This window comes from Ovis aries, chromosome 2, assembly GCF_016772045.2.
Source record: "Ovis aries strain OAR_USU_Benz2616 breed Rambouillet chromosome 2, ARS-UI_Ramb_v3.0, whole genome shotgun sequence".
Taxonomy (NCBI): Eukaryota; Metazoa; Chordata; class Mammalia; order Artiodactyla; family Bovidae; genus Ovis; species Ovis aries.
Genome location: NC_056055.1, coordinates 40,290,860 through 40,311,136, shown reverse-complemented (window position 1 = coordinate 40,311,136; position 20,277 = coordinate 40,290,860). Strand labels below are relative to the sequence as shown.

General features: G+C 43.1%; 1 protein-coding gene across 3 annotated transcripts in view; it reads left to right on the top strand.

Annotated features, from left to right (window-relative positions):
- The window catches only part of DOCK5 (dedicator of cytokinesis 5), a 276,297-nt gene that overhangs the window by 197,544 nt on the left and 58,476 nt on the right, over positions 1-20,277 (top strand). For all 3 annotated transcript variants that reach the window (XM_060410889.1, XM_012118981.5, XM_027964319.3), the window contains 8 exons: positions 842-912; positions 1,715-1,821; positions 4,705-4,841; positions 7,363-7,458; positions 10,701-10,799; positions 15,469-15,563; positions 17,451-17,529; positions 18,440-18,540. In XM_060410889.1, the coding sequence (XP_060266872.1) occupies positions 842-912; positions 1,715-1,821; positions 4,705-4,841; positions 7,363-7,458; positions 10,701-10,799; positions 15,469-15,563; positions 17,451-17,529; positions 18,440-18,540 (785 nt within the window). The remainder of the gene's footprint in view (positions 1-841; positions 913-1,714; positions 1,822-4,704; positions 4,842-7,362; positions 7,459-10,700; positions 10,800-15,468; positions 15,564-17,450; positions 17,530-18,439; positions 18,541-20,277) is intronic.

Below are 20,277 nucleotides of genomic sequence, written 5' to 3'. Positions count from 1 at the left end.
TCCGTGGCACCTAAAACTTCTAGAAGAGAACATAGGCAAAACATTATCTGACATAAATCGCAGCAGTATTTTCTTAGATCAGTCTCCCAAGTCAAAAGAAATAAAAGGAAAAGTAAACAAGTGGGACCTAATCAAACTAGAAGGCTTTTGCATAGCAAAGGAAGCCATAAAGAAAACAAAAAGACAACCCACAGGATAGGAGAAAATATTTGCAAACAGTGCAACCTGCAAGGGATAATTTCCTAAATACACATGAGCTAAATACAGCTCATCCACCTCGATATCAAAAGACCAAACACCGCAATCAAAAAATGGGCGGAAGACCTAAATAGACATTTTCCCAAAGATGACAAGCTACCCTTTTAGACATCCCTTGCATGGCTTTTATGGCCTCTGTGAATTTAGCCAATTGATCTTGATAATGATTCAAGCAGCAGGCTTTCTTCTTAGGGCTTCCCTTCTCCCCAGAAGCCCAAAGTCATCATCATCATCATCCTTAGCAGCTTTTTAAATGTAAAATATGTAATCCCTAAGGACTCAGATCTGAACTTTATTTTCTCCTCTCTCTGGCAACTTTGTGAGGGAAATGTCAAGGTTTTGATTACCTCCTTGGATAGAAAAAATGAATTCTAAATGGACAGTGGAAAGCTGTCTGTCCAGATTTTTTTAGGAGAAAGATGATGGGAGATCTTGTGTTAGCAATACTGGCTTTCTCCATCACAAGAACATTCATGTCCAGTTTCCTGATTCCCAGCATTGGTCATTTCTTCTTGAGATCATGCAGGAAATTCTGTATCTGTCCTGCTTGATGACTGAATCTGCCTTTTTGTTTCTCTTACAGGGGGCAGCCTTGAAGTACCTTCCTAGCATCATTAATGATGTCAAACTTGTGTTCGATCCTATTGAACTCAGGTAAATAGCCAAAAACTATTGTTTCTTTTAAAAAAAGTTATTTATTTGGCTGTCTTGGGTCTTAATGGCGGCACTCAAGCCTCTCTGATTGTGTTACATGGGCTCCAGAAAGCTCGGTCTTAGTTGTTCCACAGCATGTGGGATCTTAGTTGCCCAACCAGGGATTGAACCAGCATCCCCTGCATTGCAAGGCAGATTCTTAACCACTGGACCACCAGGGAAGTTCCTGTTATTTCTTAACAGGAGATGCAACTCCCCTGCTCGGCTTCAGCTTGGACTACTACGCATGCTGTGATTCTTCTAACATGTATGGACACGTATGGACTGAACACCTTTCTGTGCTCAGTTCTAGGGAGGATAAAGGCCCCTGAGAGAGGTTTGCACTTTCTCCAAAGAAACAAAATGCACTGATATAAAATTAACTATAGGAAAAAATGCATAATAATATGCTTCCAGCCATACACCTAAGTACCCCAGGAATGCCAGGTCAGATGGTGATTGACACTGGGGTGGAATTAGCCAGAAAAGGCTTTTGCAGAAATTGAGTATAAAGACAGGTCTGCAAAGCAGTGATGGACCTGACTGTTTGGCAGGTTTGGCAGACTCAGTTCCCCAGCTGAGCCCTAGAGTGAACGCAGAATATGGCCTCTCCTTGGCTTCTTAGAGACAGACTCTCCGGTCATTGAGGAGAGAATTCCAGGTTAACCTCTCCACGCCCAAATAATCTCCCACGAGAGAGGAAAAGCTTATTCCCTTCAACAAGGCAGGATAAAACCACTAACTACCCGGGTTTCTCTTCTAGTGTGCTCTTCTGCAAATTCATCCAGAGCATCCCTGACAACCATTTAGTTCGCCAGAAACTGAACTGCATGACCAAGATAGTAGAGAGCAATCTTTTCCAGCAGTCGGGTGAGTCGCCAGCAAAAATGGCCGCTTACAGAAATTGTCTTCCTCAGCCAATGCTGCCTTTAAAAAAAAAAAAAATTAATTGTGTCCTTGTTGAAACTTAAGCGCTTCCTGGAAACTGGTTTTAAGGAGAAGGTGAAATCAGTTCAACGTTTTACCTAGCTCCATGAAAGAGCAAAATCATATGTTCTTTAATGTTTAATTCTATAGTGAATGTTGCATTAATTAGCAAACTTTGTCCTCAAGATACAAACCCCAGAAAGCAACAGGCAAGCAGGAAAGATGGTCCTTTTAAACAAATGCATCTCCTTTGACCTAGAAATGGAGTATAATATCAGTAACCAGGGACCAGGGCAGGCAGTGATACCATGATGTCATGGCATGGGGCAGTGATGCTGTGGGGCAGTGGTACCCTGTGGCAGGGATGCAGTGATGCTGTGGGACAGTGGTACCCTGTGGCAGGGATGCAGTGATGCTGTGGGGCGGTGGTACCCTATGGCAGGGATGCAGTGATGCTGTGGGGCGGTGGTACCCTGTGGCAGGGATGCAGTGATGCTGTGGGGCGGTGGTACCCTATGGCAGGGATGCAGTGATGCTGTGGGACAGTGGTACCCTGTGGCAGGGATGCAGTGATGCTGTGGCATGGTGGTACCCTGCGGCAGGGATGCAGTGATGCTGTGGGGCGGTGGTACCCTATGGCAGGGATGCAGTGATGCTGTGGGGCGGTGGTACCCTATGGCAGGGATGCAGTGATGCTGTGGGGCGGTGGTACCCTGTGGCAGGGATGCAGTGATGCTGTGGGGCGGTGGTACCCTGTGGCAGGGATGCAGTGATGCCCCAGGGCAGTGATGGACTTCTTGCTGCTTGTACTTGCTCAGCAGAGCAGGTTGTGCACATTTCTCCTCCACTCCATGCCTAGTCATATCACATCAGTGGCAAAAAATTGACCATGGCAGGAGCAGTGGCAGTCACTATAAATCAGAGAGGTTCGGGGGAGCTGTGGGTGAGCCTGATTACCATCTTCCTGCTAGGAGTGGAGGAGGGCACCGAGGGAAGAAAACTCCTACATTGATAAAAGACTCTTCATTTTGTAACTAGTCAAGCAGGGAGCCATCAAGTGTAAATCACTGCGTTCCTGCCCCAAAGTTGACATGGGAAGGAGATCCCATACCTGGTCCTTTCCCAGTAAACCCAAGACCCATCAGGGTTGGCCAGCTGTGGGAGTTGTTTTTGAAGCTACCACCAGGTCAGGGAGTCCCAGTGGATAATTCATGCTGTATGTATTGGCTGGAGGGTCTGAGGACCATCAAGGTACCTAAGAAGCAGGAAAAGTTGAGTAGGTTGGTGAGAGAACCCTCTTGACTTTGCCCCAGGCTAGTTATGTAACTTCAGGTAAACAAAGGACCATCTCGTAAGTCTCAGCTTCTGTTTCTATGGAAGGATGGACTTGTACTAGATCAAATCAGCAGTGTTTTTTGGCTCTGATATTTTCTAAGCCTCAAAATTTGTGCTCAAACATTTCAGCTGTTTCAAGGACATGGTCAGGGGGAGTGCAGAAAGCTATTGAGTGCTTTTAAGTAGAAAACCTAGTATTAGTCAACCTCTTATTATGCTGTGATAACTTCTGCCTCTAAGGGTGTGGAAAGCATAAATGAGACCATGAAGATGAGGTGTTTGAGCTGAAGAGCAAGAATGCACTTCATAATTCCAACAGAGGAAGTGGTATCACTGTTCACAGTTGTTTCTGTTCATGCCCAGAATATCTGGACTTATCAGAATAATATTTTATCATCATGAAGTTCCCAGAAAGAAGACATAGTGGAAAGAAAGCACCTTCCTGTATGAAGTCCAAGTATCTGCAAAAGCATGAAAAGAATACCTGTGAAACTCACTGAAATGTGCTGATGAAGCTTAGTGAGCATAGGAATTTTTGAGTATATTGTACCCATTCGGTAGAACATGTCAAGAAATTAAAAGCATATAACTTGCTTAGTATATTAATTTCCTATAACTTAGCTTACAAATATCACATTGGCCTATTTTTTTTTGGTGTACCACATGGCTTATGGGACTTTAGTTTCCTGACCAGGGATCAAACCTGTACACTCTGTGGTGGAAGCGCTGAGTCCTAACCACTGGAATGCCAGTGAATCCCTAAGTTGACCTTTTTAAATGTTGTTTTAGTTAAAAAACTTTTTAAGACTTTTATTGAACTTGTTATAATAGGGCTTCTGAGGTGGTTTATTTTTTTGGCCTTAAGGCATGTGGGATCTTAACTCCCTGATAGGAATTGGATCGACACCCCTCTGCCCTGGAAGGCAGCGTCTTCACTGCACCTCCAGGGAAGTCCTGGTCTTTTTTAAAAAAAGAAAATTTATATGCCTTAAAAAAAAAAAAAAAACCTCTGTGTTACTCGCTCAGTTGTACCCAGCTCTTTGTGATCCCATGAACTGCAGCCCACCAGACTCCTCTGTCCACGGGATTCTCCAGGCAAGAATACTGGAGTGGGTTGCCATTTCTCCTTCTCAAGGGATCTTCCCAACCCAGGGATTGAACCCTGGTCTCCTGCGTTGCAGGCACACTATTTACCATCTGAGGCAAAGAAACCTCCACCCCCGCCCCTCCAAGAAAGCTAGACGTTGTTAAATACTTTATAAACATGGGACTACACACTAGGTGGGATTTCCTTTGCATTTAAGGTCAAGGTAGCGGGCTGAACTTCCATGCCTAAAAATCACGTGCTCCCGGATAGCCCGGAGGAGCCCCTGCAGGGCTGAGTCCAGAGCTGGGAGCTGGAGGGACAGGCAGAGGGGGCTGTAGGAAGGAGCCAGGCTGTGTGGAGGGGTGCTCCGGCAGCTGCTGAGTGGTCTGCCTTCTCGCCCACAGAGTGCAGGGATGTGCTGCTGGCCCTGCTGATAGACCAGCTCAGCGGCCAGTTAGATGACAACTCCAGCAAGCCTGACCACGAGGCCAGCTCACAGCTTCTCAGCTACCTCCTGGAGGTTCTGGACAGGAAGGATGTGGTGAGTTCAAGAGTCCCTCATGTGGAGCACAGCTCATGCTGGTCCCGTGGCCAGGGACAGGAACAGCTGTGCAGCCCTGCTCATCCCAGGCAGTTGAGAATCTAGGCGGTACCCACTTTAGAGGTGTTTAGAGAGGCTTCTCCTGGCTAGAACCTACCAGGCAAATCTAGGTCTGGGGAGATCTGCCTGCTATGGGGGCCGCTGCTGGCTGATTTTCCTGGCCAGCCCAGTTTGACCATCACTGAGGTCTCTCTGGGAACTTTTCAGAACCAGAGCTCTGTGTAGGCTTGTAAGGTAGAAATGTCTACCCTCTTGTGCTTTTGGTACCTGATGGCACTATAGTACCTATTCTTGAGCTTCTGAGAAGTTCTCCATATATACTTTCTGATGCTGATCCTTCCTTCTGAAACCTAAATGTTGTTTTCTACTCTTTTTTAGATAATATCTCTTTTATTTGGCTGAGCCATGCAGCCTGCAAGATCTTAATTCCAAGGAACTAACCCATTTCCCCTGCAGTGGAAGCTCGGAGTCTTAACCACTGAACCATCAGCATAGTCCCTGGGGGTGGTAGTTTAATCGCTCAGTCGTGTGCAGTGCTTTGCAGCCCCATGGACTGTAGCTGCCAGGCTCCTCTGTCCATGGAATTCTCTAGGCAAGAATATTGGAGTGGGTTGCCATTTCCTTCTCCAGGGGATCTTCCTGACCCAAGGATCAAACCCAGATCTCCTACATAAAGTCCCTAGACATATTTATATGTACAAACTAATACCCTGTGTCTTCCTATACCATTTCAGCTCATTCCAGGCTCTCATTACTGAAGTTTATTCTTATGCCCCCCTTTTTTTGTAGCCCAGTAGTCCCTCCTGTTTTCCTATAACTACATCTTCACCTTTCCCCCATTCTTCAGAGTCCAGTTGCATTAAGCACCTCCATAAAGTAGTTGGTGCAGTCGTGCCCAAATTCCTGCACTCTACTAGCTGCCTTTATTCTGTCCTTATGTTTTAAGGCTTTTACCATCTTTGAGTTGTAAATTCCACTCACAAACACTCCTTACATAGCTCCTGTGCTCTGGACACTGTGAAAGGTCTGAGTCTTCAGCAGTGAACAAGAGAAGCAAGCCCTCCCCTCATGAAACTGCCCTTCCAAGGGAACCTTTGTATTTTGTTTATTTATATTTAAGCCCCAACCCTCCTGCTGAAGTGTAAATTTGTTAAAGACTCAGAGGGTGCCTGTACACTGGACACACCTGCCGGGGTCTAACATATGGAACTCATGTAAATAGAGGAAAACACAATACCCCACAGAGAGGCAGGTTTTATGAGTCGCTTTCATTCAAAGAAATAATAAAAAGCAAGGGGGTACTAATAATACTTGTTGTTTTAATAAAAGTGCAGAAATAGCAATGATCTAGTTGTTGGAAGCATTAAGCAGGAGATTCAGACTGTCTTTCAAGAAGCAGGTATGGATACTGGCTTTGAAAAAGCGAGTTGAATATTGACAAGTTGGAACTGAAAGAATGTAATATCAAATCACAAGAAGGAAAAAGAAAAACATTCATAAGGCAGTGTTGGGTGTATCAGCCCAGCTAATTCCTATATAGGAACTTTTCTTTTTTTTTTTTTTTTTTTTTTACAGCTATGAATATTGAAGGCTCTGCAAAGTTGAATACTTGCTCATAGGTACCTGACAGAGTCAGATTATTCCTTATCTTAGTCTGCTCAAGCTGCTCTAATAAAATAGTGAAGGCTCTGTGGATTAAAGAATAGATTTATTTCTCATGGTTCTAAGGACTGGAAGTTCAGGGTCAGCATGTCGGCATGGCTGGGTCCTGGTGGGGGCCTCCTCCTGGCCTGCAGACAGCCACCTTCTAGCTGTGTCCCCACGTAGCCTTTCCTTGGCAGGACAAGCTCTCAGGTGTCCCTTCTTGAAAGGATACTAACCCATCAATCCCAGCTTTTGTCTTCATGACCTGATTCGCTCCCAAAGCTCTGTCTCCAAATACCATCACCTTTAGAGGTTAGAGCTTCAACATAGAAATTTTGAAGGCAAAACTTCAGTTCATAACAATGTCCTTGACTTGAATTTCTTTTTTTTTTAACAGAAGATGGCGAGAACTTTGTATATTTGCGTTTTGCTTCCCATTCATGTGCCTAATTTTCCTGGGTGACCTGATCTACTCAGGGTCAGGACCCAGTACCTCACGCTAGTGGGGGGTCCTCCAAAAACTGTTTATTGAGTCAGCAGCTACAGGGAGCTCTCAGTGAGTCCAGATGACGTAGGTTATTAGGAAGATATTCTTCTGCCTCTCCACCTTCATCTTTCAAACGTTAGAACCAATGATATTAAGCAGATTCCTTAATAACATTATGTATCAATCTGCGATGTTTCCCCCTTTTGGATAAGAGACTGTTTTGTAGGCAAGAGCCAGAACAAGATGAAAGAGAAATCTCGACTGTCTAAGGTTTCCTTAAGAAAAGAGAAGCAAGTCAGAAGTATGTCCATCTATGTGTTTCCTCCTTAGGGCCCCACGGCAAAGCACATACAGCTGGTAATGGAACGGCTGCTGAGAAGGATCAACCGGACCGTGATTGGGATGAGCCGACAGTCTCCCCATATTGTGAGTGTCATCCAGGGGACCACGCGGACACTGCAGCTTCTCAATGTCCCATCCCACCTACCCAATGAGGGGCTTTGGGGACCAGTGACTTGAGACCAAATTCACATAGGCCCCTCCCATCCCAGTTTCTAGACTGCACTGTTTGTTGGGTGGCATAGCTCCCTCGGGAATTGAATGGGGCCTCGAACTTTACAGCCTCCCTGGTTGAGTGACTCTTCTTTTCAACTATGAGTAAATCTGATGCTGATTTTTCCTTGAGGGAAAATGATCCAACAGGAAGGTGGAGGAGATGAATGGGGGACAGTTATTAAGGATCTCACTAATACAAAGTGTGTGAATCCATTCTTAAGGAGTCTTACTCAGATGGACGGTGAGACAAAAACCTCCTCTAATATTATACATTAAAGCAGAGACGCGCTGAGATATGCAGGCACCCTGGGTGGACTGAGAACTCGGGACCAGCTCTACCTAATGCTCTTTAAATATTTACTTAATATTTTCTTTAAGGAAAATAAGAGCTTTTGTGAGCAGAAAATTAGAAAATTAGTTTAGCTGACCGCATTCAGCATCTCCTCTGGTACCTCGAGCAGTGTAATTGTAATTCTCAATGTCTGCATGTTTTATGTGGATCCACTGTCATTAGAATGATAACAGTAACAGTATGTTCAGCCAAAATAATGTTAATAGTAGTGGTTGCTGTTAGCTCATTTGTGTGTGTGTGCGCTAGAATGTATCTTGAGCACTTTATATTTCACTGAAAACTCATAGTAAGCTCCATTTTTAAAAAGAGGAAGCATGCAGAAACCTGTACAAGATTACATAACCACCGTGTGATTGCGGTGGACTTTGGCTCCAGACAGCTGTTCTGGAGGCAGTGCCCTGCATGCTGTTAGCCATGCCCCCCGACAGAAGCTTACCAAGTTATGTTCCCAGCTAGGCACTTTAGGCACCGTGAGAGAAATTCTGATAAATTCAGTTCTCCCCTTCACATTCTGTTTCCCCTGATGCTTGAAATGCTTATAGATTGGTGACCTGTATTACCAGGCAGCCCTTTTCATTCAAAGAAAATCTTTTAAAGAACTTGAGATTAGCGTGCTTTTAGAAATCTCAGTGTTGGCCTCTTATTTTCCAACTATTATGGCTACTAAATGTCAGGTAAAAGGTACAATAGAGACCAGAGGTAACTGTTGAAAGACCAAGTGGTATCGTCTACATGCATCTTTAAATGGAGCATCTTTTGCTTGCAGTTGTATAAGCTCCATGCGTGTGTACTTAGTTGCTCAGTCATGTCCAACTCTTGGTGACCCTGTGTACTGTAACTCATCAGGCTCCTTTGTCCATAGCATTCTCCAGGCAAGAATACTGGAGTGGGCCGCCGTTTCCAATGAGATTTTAACTAGAGGATAGAAAAAGAACTCTTCTAAATTGCTACTGTAAATAAAAACTACTTATTTCAAAAAAAATAGGTAGTAAGAAACTGCTATAAGCCAGATATTGGTCTAGACAAGAGAAATACATCAGGAAACAGAACAAAAATCGCCACCTTAGAGAAGCTTACATTCTAGCAAGAGTAACAATAAAAAAATAAGTGCAGAATATTAGAAGGAGATAAGTGCTGTGGAGGGAAAAAATATTGAGTGGAGTAAGGGGATTCAGGGTCATAGAGTTACAAATTTATGTAAGGTGGTTAAGAATGGCTTTTTAGGGACTTCTTGGTGGTCCAGCAGTTGAGACTCCACAAATGCAGAGGATGTGGGTTTGATCCCTGGTTGGGAACTAAGATCCCACGTGCTACATAGTAGGACCAAAAAAAAAAAAAGAGTGGCTTTCCTGGGAATTCCCTGGTGGTCCAGTGATGGTTAGGACTGGGAGCTTTCACTGCCTGGGGCCTGGGTTCCATCCCTGGTCAGGGAACTAAGATCCCACAAACCTCAGGACATGCCCCCCGCCCAAAAATACCTTTCCCAAGAAGGTAAAATTTGGACAAACACTTTAACAAAGGCCTGGAGAAATAAATAGCATTAGGTGCTGATGGTAATGCAAACTGTATGCTAGTTTGGCAATAAATATCAAAGCCTTAATACAATAAATTTACATTGCTTTATAATTAGAAAAATAAACTTCTTTTTAAACAAGAGATGTAAGGCATTCATCCAGAGAGAGGTGACCATAGATAGTCTTTTATTGTTTTTGTATGTAGGAAGTAATTCTCTCCATCCCAGGAACAGCTAGGTTTTCCTCTCCTCTGTGCCACATTCATTTAAATTTGTATTGTTTTCATATATATGAATACAGGCAGATTCTGCCTTGGGTACTTACCCTTAGGCTAGAAAATTAAGTCTGTGACTCAAATATGATTGGTCTAGGGGAAAGCCAGTTGAATATCTAATTCCTGGCCTCAAAAATGGAAATGATGGTAATCACTTAATTATCCAGACCAGGGATGGCCCTGGTGGTAAAGAATCCAGTTGTCAGTGTAAGAGATGCAGGTTCCATCCCTGAGTCTGGAAGATTCCCTGGAGTAGGAAACAGCAACCCACTCCAGTATTCTTGCCTGGAAAATTCTGTGGACAGAGGAGCCTGGAGGGCTACCATCCATGGGACCGCAAAGAATCGGACACAGCTGAGGGACTGAATACACATCTAATTATCCAATCCCTTTCTTCAAACCAGGTCCACAGCTAACATAGCTTAACATGCAAGAATCACTGACCAAAGGACTCCAGAGCTGGAGACATGACACTGAAGTGGTCCAGCAGGGAGCTCTCCGTTCCTATCCTCTCCTCTGCTTCTCTACTCAGTTGTATTACTTCTCTTTCTCCTCTTGTTGTCCTCCAAGCTCAAATTTATTTAAATGATCTAAATATTTCTGGCATTTCTCTCTGGATATCTCTACTACCCATCTTTCTCAACAAGCAACTCAGCATCTACAAGTTGTTTCAGTTTCACTAGTCATCTAGCTGAGATCTCAGAGTCAGTATCCCCTGACCTACAGGATTTCAGAGGTCAGAGCTGACAACAGGATGAATGAAGCCCTCCACTCGAACCTGGAAGGAGCTTGTTTTTACCAAGAAACTACAAAGCACATGCCTTTAGATCTTTAGAATTCAGTATGTTTCCAGCAGGCTGGGGTCTCTGCATACTTACTTGGGTAGAGAAAACCAAAGACCTTGCACCCACATCTTGCTTTTTCAGTTGGTGGTCTCAGAAGCTGGGATTTGTTGTTTTCCGTCTCCTTCCAGGGGAGTTTTGTCGCTTGCATGATTGCCGTCCTGCAGCAGATGGATGACAGCCACTACAGCCACTACATCAGCACTTTCAAAACCAGACAAGACATCGTTGTAAGTGGTCTTCACTGCGTCCTGCTCACTTTAAGACTTTTCATATTTTGACAGAACTGAGCATCGGTTCTGTGTGGGTTCTCTTCCCACACATCTCTAATACTGTGTGGCTTTGCACAGTGATTATAAGAGGGAGAGTGTTTCTCTGCCATAAGCTTTAAAGAAGAGTACCGTGTATGTGGGCTTCCCAAGTGGCTCAGTGGTAAAGAGTCCGCGTGCCAGTCCAGGAGATGCAAGAGACGTGTTCCATCCCTGGGTTGGGAAGATCCCCTGGAGAAGGAAATGGCAACCTGCTCCAGTATTCTTGCATGGGAAGTCCCATGGACAGAGGAGCCTGATGGGCTGCAGTTCATGGGGTCACAAAAGAGCTGAACACAACTGAGTAACTAAAGAAGAGTTCATATACCAATAGGTCCTCATGGAGACACTGAAGTTTCTTTGATTTAGAGAGACCCTGTACTTAGGAACATTTGGCTGACCTTTTTTGCTCTCAGAAGAGGACAGTGTCTCATTTTCAGGGACAGGAGTCACACTTGCAAGGATTTTAGGAGACAGAGATATGCATGGTCTTCTGAGATGTGGTGGATGTCATCCTTTCCAGTAGTTCTGGGAAGGGAAACAAAAAGGTAGCCCCTGCCCCATGTAACATTTGTAAGTTATCTTTAGTTGAAAATATTCCATTCTCTTTTGTTTTAAACAAAATTGTTCTCTTAATAGTTTACTATTAAGAGCCAAAGATAGCTTAAGAAGCTATCTTACATTATACAGCCAAAGGTAGCTTAAGAAGCTAAGTTAGGTCTCCAGCGGCTTCCCCATGATTCTTCCTTCAGGGAACTGTTAATGGCTATTAAACATCCCTGAAAGTGGAAATTCCCTGACGGTCCAGTGGTTAGGACTCTGCGCTTTCATTGCTGTAGTCTGAGTTCAATTCCTGGTCAGGGAACTAAGATCCTGCATAAAACAAAACAAAACATTATACCTGAAGTTATCATCCTGTCTTGTGAAGCAATGGGCTGGTTATGGAGCTGGATTAACAGTTGAGGTCTCAGTAGACGAGACTTCCTTTGGGTAACTTCCATCATTCGTGCATATTCTTGTCTTGTCTTCTTTATGCTCTCAATTGTCCACTTTCTGCCCTTTTTATATGGATAGCATGCGGCCAGTACTCCCAAGGATACCCAGCTCTTTCCCTGCCAGTCACTCTCCTTTCGGTGAGGTCTACATGATGGAAAAACATAACAAAGAATTGGAGAGAAAGTTGCTGTTGTTCTGTTTCCAAGTCATGTCTGAATCTGCTACCGAATGGACTGTAACATGCCAGGCTCCCCTCTCCTCCACTGTCTCCCGGAGTTTGCTCAAGTTCATGTCTATTGAGTCAGTACTGTATTTTATTATTAGTTGTAATCGATCCAATGGTGGACTCTCAGAATACTGTCTTGGACCACAATAAGGTATTGTGGCTTAGTCTGGAGACTTACGTGGACTTCCACTTCGACCATGCTTTCACAGGCAGGCTGGTACAGGAGTCCATAGTCGTCTGTAGCTATGCTTCCAGAAATCTGGGCAAGAGAATCACAGAGGAGAGGAGAGGGGTTGAGAGGTGGAAGCTGAGGGTGGCGGTGTTTCTTCTCAGCAGGCAGATGGTGCAGTGTGTTTAAGAACACAGGCTTTGGAATACCGGGATCTGGGTTTGAATTCTGGATTCTATTCTGCTTCCCTCTGCGAGATTTTGGACAAGCTCTTTAACCTCACTGAACTTCGGCTTCCTCATATATAAGATGGTACCTACCTGGGGAGGGGAGGGGGTTAATGTGAGTACTTTTTAAAAAAAACAGCTTTATTGAGATATAATTCACATTCCGTACAATTCACCCACTTAAAGCATATAATTCATTGCTGTTTAGTATATTCACAGCATTTTGCAGCCATCACAAGTCTGTAATTCCAGGATATTTTCATCACTCCAAAAAATAAATGCTTAATGTACCTACTGATGAATGGAATGGACATATGGAAAATGCCTTTGTACCTGACAAGTGTTAATACCGATGAGAACCAACTACTTATAATAATAATTATGATGTTATACTATAACTATATATAATATTTTATTATTCTGTAAGATAAAATTAATATAAAAATAGTGACTTCTTGGGACTTCCTTGGAGGTTCAGTGGTTAGGACTCTGTATTCCCATGCAGGGGACACAGGTTCCATCCCTCATCAGGGAACTAAGATCCCATATGCTGCACTTTGCAGCCACAGGGGGGAAAAAATGACATTTTTTCAGATTTCCTTTGAAAGCAGGTAGAATAAAGACATTTATAGTAAGTTCAAACTCCGGGCAATTTGGCTCCATTAAGTAACCAAAAAAAAAACCCAGAAAAAACTCTAAACTCGGGTTTAACCTCTGTTTTCTAGGTCAGTGTGAACTTTCCCCCAGCATCATCTAATTAAAAAAGGATTATTGCCCCCAAGGAACCAGTGGTCATTAGTGGGAGAACTGCTGGGTACAGCTAGGCCTTTCAACCTTCAATGGACCCTCCTTTCTCTCTGTCCTGCTGCTTCTGAAGAAATCACTTGAAGGACGCTGGGAAGTGGTAGAGAAAGGGAGGCCTGGGGAGATCTGTGAGCTGCCCTTCTTATGCCATCACTGTTCACAGTTCACTGAGAGCACCTGGGGCTGAATGTAGAGTCGGTGTCAGAAGCGGATAACCAGCATTTTACATCCTCGTTTCACAAACCATGAGCTCCTGTTGACTTGAGGGGAAAAAAGTTAATGGAATAGTTATTAAGTAATGGGTGCACTTAAAATGTATGATGAAAAATTGAAAAACTTGTGCACTAGGGCTAGGATGTGAGAATGGAAGGTAGAAATGATTTAGTCTGCACTGAACCAGAAGGAAGATTGCGAAGCACAGACTTCCGGCCTGTTGTGGTTCCTGCTCCTTCGCTGTTTGGCCTCCGAAGTGCGCTGGGTAGCCATCAGGACTAGGCTCTCTGAGGAATATTGTTAGAAATAGAACCCAGGCCCCCTGCCTCCACAGCCCCACGTTCTTTCTGTGCTTGCTGAAACTGCACGGTTTAGTGCCAGAGAAATTGGACTGGGTTTTCAGCTCAGGAATCTGAGTGGAAAATGTCTAAATTTAACTAACTAATAAATTTAAAAGCTTTCCAAACTTTTAAGCGCTGATTTTTAGCCTGATTTTTCTTTCTCTGAGTTACTTTTTTCCTCTTAGCCGCCTTGTGAGTAGAAGAGCTATTTTCTCGATCCTGGGCCTTTGTTATTTAGTTGTCACAGTCATCAGGGTCCACTGCTGACATCTCTTTGTAAGGAGCGTTTAGGACCCTTCTCCCCAGGCTACCCATGGAAGCATTCCTGGAAAAGGAAGAATCCTGACTCTGCTTCTTATTTATAGCATTTTGTTTCTATTCTAACCGTAATAAGGGAGAACTGGACTCAGAGTTGTTAGAAGTATCAGTTTTCTCAGACTCAGATACAGAGAAGAAACTGGTAGTTACCAGAGGGAAGGAGGGAGGAGAGGTGGACAAAAGAGCTGAAGGGGATTAAGAGACCCCAGCTGACAGTTTATAAAGTAAATAACTGCCAAGGATGTAGTGTACACAGAGGGTATTCAGTCAGTAATACTCTAAAAACTCTGTAGGGTGACAGATGGTAACTGGACTAGGTGTGATGATCATGTATAAAACCTTTGAATCTCTATGTAGTACACCTGAAACTAATACAAATACCGTGTGTTAATTATAATTCAGTTTTTAAAAGATTCCAAAAAGTTAAAAAGTGGCAGTTTTCTCACAATTGGTGGATTTTTTTTGAAGTGCAGTAGATCTATTCAGACAACATTTGGCAGTTAAGCACTAACGATATTATGGCTGTAAACTTGGGATCCAGAACCCAAAGGTCTGGATCCTAGCTCTCTGCTTCTTGCTTTCTATGGCCTTAAGCCAGTCATTTAATTTTTCAATAGTCTATTTTATAATTTATAAAATTTGTGCAGTTTTTTCATCCTTCTCTCCCTTATCAGATTATGTGAAATTGTTAGTCACTCAGTTATGTCTGACTCTTTGTGACTGCATGGACTATAGCCTGCCAGGCTTCTCTTCCATGGGATTCTCCAAGCAAGAATACTGGAGTGGGTTGCCATTTCCTTCTCCAGGGGATCTTCCTGACCCAGGGATCGAACCCAGGTCTCCTGCATTGCAGGCACATTCTTTAACATCTGAGCCACCAGGGAGGGCAGATTATATGATATAAACATCAAATCAACAGCTCTAAGAAAGCTGTATTATATATATACTGCTATATTCAAAAGGGATAACCAATAAGGACCTTCTGTATAGCACAAGGAGCAGTACTTAATATTTTGTAGTGACCTAAATGAGAAAAGGTCTTGCAAAAGAATATGTGGATGTATGTGTATAACTGGATCACTTTGCTGTACACTTGAAACTAACGCAACATTGTGAATCAACTGTGCTCCAATATAAAATAATTTTTTAAAAAAAGCAAAACACTGTGTTTTGAAACTTAAGAGAAGAAACTTAAATGATAGACTGTTACGGGACTGTGGCCATCAGTGTAATGCGGACCAGGCATACGATGTGTAACCCAGTTTTCCCCCAACCATTCCTCATCTGTTTTCTGCAGGACTTCCTCATGGAAACTTTTATCATGTTTAAGGATCTAATTGGAAAAAACATCTACGCTAAAGACTGGATGGTCATGAATATGACACAGAACAGGTGAGCCCACCCATCGTGGGGCCTGCGGCATTTGAAAACTTGGGTCTGGTAACTAGCTTTCTGAGCCTTGTGAAGCGCTGTCTCGTCTCTGCCTCAGGTCCATCATCTGGAAAGTAAAGGTCGTCCTGCCTCTATGGTCTTGGAGTATGCCCTCCTGTTCTTGATTTCATCCAGGCTCTATCAGCCGCCCTGACTCAGGCTCTCAACTCTCTTCTTTCTGCTGTTACCTCATCACTCTCTCATGCTGATCATCAGCTCTGCAGGACAACTTTCAGTGCCGCCCTGTGGCCTTTCTTATCCTAATATTCAAGGCTTCGGCATTCTGACCCACCCTGCTTTCCTAGCCGTATCTTCTACTGTTTCCCTCCGTATACAATGTGTGTGCATGCTAAGTCACTTCAGTTGTGTCTGCCTCTTTGTGACTCCATGGACTATAGCCCACCAGGCTCTTCTGTCCATGGGATTCTCCAGGCAAGAATACTGGGGTGGGTTGCCTCCTCCAGGGAATCTTCCCGACCCAGAAATCGGAACCCACATCCCTTGTATCTCCTGCATCGGCAGGCAGGTTCTTGACCACTGGTGCCACCTGGGAGGCCCGCATAGTGTGCCCTACAGCCACACTGACCTCTTCCTGCTGCTGAACGTGCTCTATGCCTTCCCTCACATTGGCTGCTTCCGCCTGCCGTGCCTGCCCCATCGTCTCTGGCCATCAATCTGCCTCCCATTCCTTTAGCTCCTTCTCAAATGCCATCTCCAAAGGAAGCCATTCTGACCTAGATGTCCTCTTCTCTCCTTTTGATTCCCTACACCTGTTTGATACCCCCTCCTAGAATTTTCCATGTTCTTTGTTGGGTCAGGGTTCGATTTACAGGTTGCAAGTGAACCCCACCAAGCTGTAACCTTCTTAAGACCAGAAAGTGTCTCTTTCAAGGCAAAACCTAAGCCAGTGCTTTGCAGTTGCTGGTCTTCAACAAAGACTTGTTGAATTCAAGTCAGGTGAACTGAATACAGATACTTAGGGGCTTCCCAGGTGGCTCAGTGGTAAAGAATCTGCCTGCCAGTATAGGAGATGTAGGAGACTCAGTATTGATCCCTGAGTCAGAAAGATCCCCTGGAGTAGGAGATGGCAACCCACTCCAGTACTCTTGCCTGGAAAATTCCGTGTCTAGAGGAGCCTGGTGTGCTATATTCCATGGGGTCAAAAAGAGTCAGACACTACTGAACACGCATTCACAGATACTCAGATTCAGGATTTTTCAAGAGCTAAACAAAGTAAATTATTATGATAAGCATTAAGTCTCCATGGTCCTGGTATCTGGTTAGAAAACACTTCCCAACTATGTACAGATTAGAGAAACAATTGCATCCGAAGTCCTAGACTTGAAAACATAAGCATCACGATGGAGTAGAAAGAGCTCCTATCTGAGGCTCAGGAGCTGATCCTCTCAACTGGCTCAATTGTGATGCAGCCTTAAGTGATGCTAGGAGACAGTTCGAGAAACTGGCCTTCACCATAGGAGGCCAGTTTTTGTGCTGTTTTTGGTCTCTAAGGATCTTGATAGATCTAAAGGTCTTAGGTTAACAAGTCCAGGCTTGATTTGTTTTGTTGTTGTTTTAACATAGAAAATGTTAAGTCGTGTCTGACTCTGTTACCCCATGGCCTGCAGCCTGTCAGGGTCCTCTGTCCATGGGAAGTCCCAGGCAAGGATACTGGGTATCCTTTCTTTCTCTAGGGGATCTTCCCAACCCAGGGGTTGAACCCAAGTCTTCTGCATTGGCAGGTGGATTCTTTACCACTGAGCACCTGGGAAGCCCCAGAAAATGTCTCAAAGAGCATGAAGTTTGCCTTATTTATCCAGTGTGTTTTTCTCCCCCCACCCCCACCAGGGTTTTCCTCCGTGCCATAAATCAGTTTGCTGAGGTTCTCACCAGATTCTTCATGGATCAGGCAAGCTTTGAACTTCAGGTAAGCGTGCAGTTCACCTAGAGGTTCCTTCAGTTCTCAGCTGAAGCAAGAGGAGAGTTTCATTTTGGAAGACAGATAGCCTCAGCTCTTATCAGAGCGCTTACACACACCTGCTTGCAGGCAGTCACACAGGTATTCCTCTACCTACAAATGGTTTGGTGTCCAGAGAGCAGTGTGTATACACACCTGTTTGAAAGTCCAGAATGACAGCAAAACAAGTGACCACTAGCTCCATCTTCATTCATTCACCCAGCAAATATTAGAGAGTTTTACGTGCAGGGCATTATTCTAAGTCCTGGCGGAGGCAGACAAGGTTCTGCTTCCGTTACAGGGTGCATGTGGTTGGTGATGTGCTTCTGCTGTGTCATAGCCTCTGTTTGTATCTGTGGAACTTGGAAAGTGAAGACATAAGCGGAGGATATTGCATATATTTATACGTGTGTATGTGTGCATATATACATATGTGTTTTTTATGTATGAAAATTTAGGTTGTTTGTATTTTCTATTATGTTAAATAGCATGTACTTAAATATTTTTTAAATACCCGTTTTTATTTTTCCAGGATAAAGTCCTAAAATATTTACTAGTTCAAAAGTTTGGCAAAACATTAGGACTTTTGATAAGTATTGCCAAACTACCTACTATAAATAGGTACACTTCTTGGCAGCAATTTTTCTTTATCCCAAGAGTAAAGACAAATATAATAGTTAAAAATTTTTTTAAATCTTAGTAAAGTGTTAAAATTTTCAGGGCTGAATCATTGAAACACGAGAGAGAAAAATGTTCTGTGGATATTACTTTATTTATTGATTTCCAGAGAGTGAATTTCTACTGTGTGTCACTGTTTTCGTATGACCCTTGTTAATGTTATTTTCCATTTCTTTTTACCCACACAATTAATTTTGAGCAGCTCTGGAACAATTACTTCCATTTGGCAGTAGCATTTCTCACCCATGAGTCCCTTCAACTTGAAACCTTCTCAGAAGCCAAGCGCAACAAAATTGTAAAAAAGTAAGTATACTTGCTTATAATTGGGAAGGGAGTTCCTCCATTTCAATTCAGAGCAGGATTTTTAATATCATGGAAATTACTGTTCACTGGCTACTCATATTGTTAGTGACCTTGGTCTTAAAATAATCATTTAATAAACCTCAGATTGCCCCAGATTCACATCTCCTCTCAGGGCCCCATTCATTTTCAAATCAACCATCACATTCTCTTATAAAATCCCCACATGGAGAGGCACTCAGGCCAGAAAGTCCTCCCATCACCCAGAACAGCTGCCGCCTGCTGACAGCTTATCCAAATTGCAAGCTTAGTGCTGCTCTTACTCATGATTCACAGAGCTGACTCCTTTGGCACCACTGGTCTATCTCCCAGTTTTAGTTACTTCAGCAGAGAAGCCAAGACTAACATATCACTTAAAAATACCCTCCAGATTCCTGGCTTAGTATTCAAAATGGACTTGTGTGCAAGTGTGATGAGAGATTTAGGGAAGACTTTCATTGCTTTCATTTCAAATCTTTTTCAAAGTTCATTGAGAGCCTAGGAACTTAAAGGCTGTGTAATTAAAGAGGGCTTAAGAAATTTATCATTTAAAGGCTATGACGTTTTTGTTCTGTTTCCCTGCTAGCATGTCTGGGATTCTAAGAAAATTATTTTAGCATCCTTCTAACTCTCTCCTTAAATGCTAAGATTGGTGTCTAAGAGGTTGAGATTTAGTGATTGCACGTTCAAAGATAAAAGTAAAAACTATTTTGTAGGTTTCCTGGTGGGGTGGTTATCAAGAGATATTTGATTTTTAAGATGGACACCTTAGTCTTATTCTTTAAAATATCTTGAATGACATAATTTCATTCAGGGATGGATTTGATTTTGGTGAAATGAGTTGACACCAAATCTGATAAATAAAGTAGCTGGTTAGGCTAAGGGATTTTTGTTTTGGTCATTTCAGGAAAGTGTGACTATATGTATAATCCACATAAAAATGTATATGCATACTGGTAAAGATAAGCCTTAGGAAATAAAAACATCTATATTAAGATTATAGGAATGTGAATGAGTTTGTTTTTTTCAGGACTTCTTATTTTTAGTAAAAGCATCAACAGTAGTATTAAAAAGCAGTGAGAATAGTTGTTTCTTGTCGAGTATGTGCCAGTCTGGACTACACATGCTTATAAAATATTAATAGTAAAATTAGATACTTTTGTTAAAATGGAATAGTAAGAGAAATTTTTCAATATGATTTTTATTCTGATGTTTGAAGGCATTTCCAAAGCAGGAATTTCAAAAAAAATGTTGGGTGCAATAGTAACACGAGAAGAGAATGTAGATCTGTGCTGGCAGGGTAGGTCATACATCTGTACTTGAATTCCCTGGGAACAGTCTCCTTATGTGCTTTTGACCCACCCTATTTCCATTTTTTAAGCCCCCAACCTCTGATATGGCATGTTATGTAGAGCAGCCCCCAGCTTTTGTATTCTTTAAAAGATTTCCAGGTAACTCTTACTCATCTCCACCCAAGAACCACTGTCTAGATCAGTGTTTCTCTACATTTTTGTCCTCCCTTGTAAACTTCTATAAGAAACCTTTTCATTTTATTATTTTAACTTCTCGTTTGTCCGAGCCATGCTACGTGTGGGATCTTAGTTTCCTGACCAGGGATTGAACCCATGCCCCCGCACTGGAAGCAGAGTCCCAGCCACTGGGCTGCCGTGGAAGTCCCTGCAACCTTTTTAGAAAAATGTT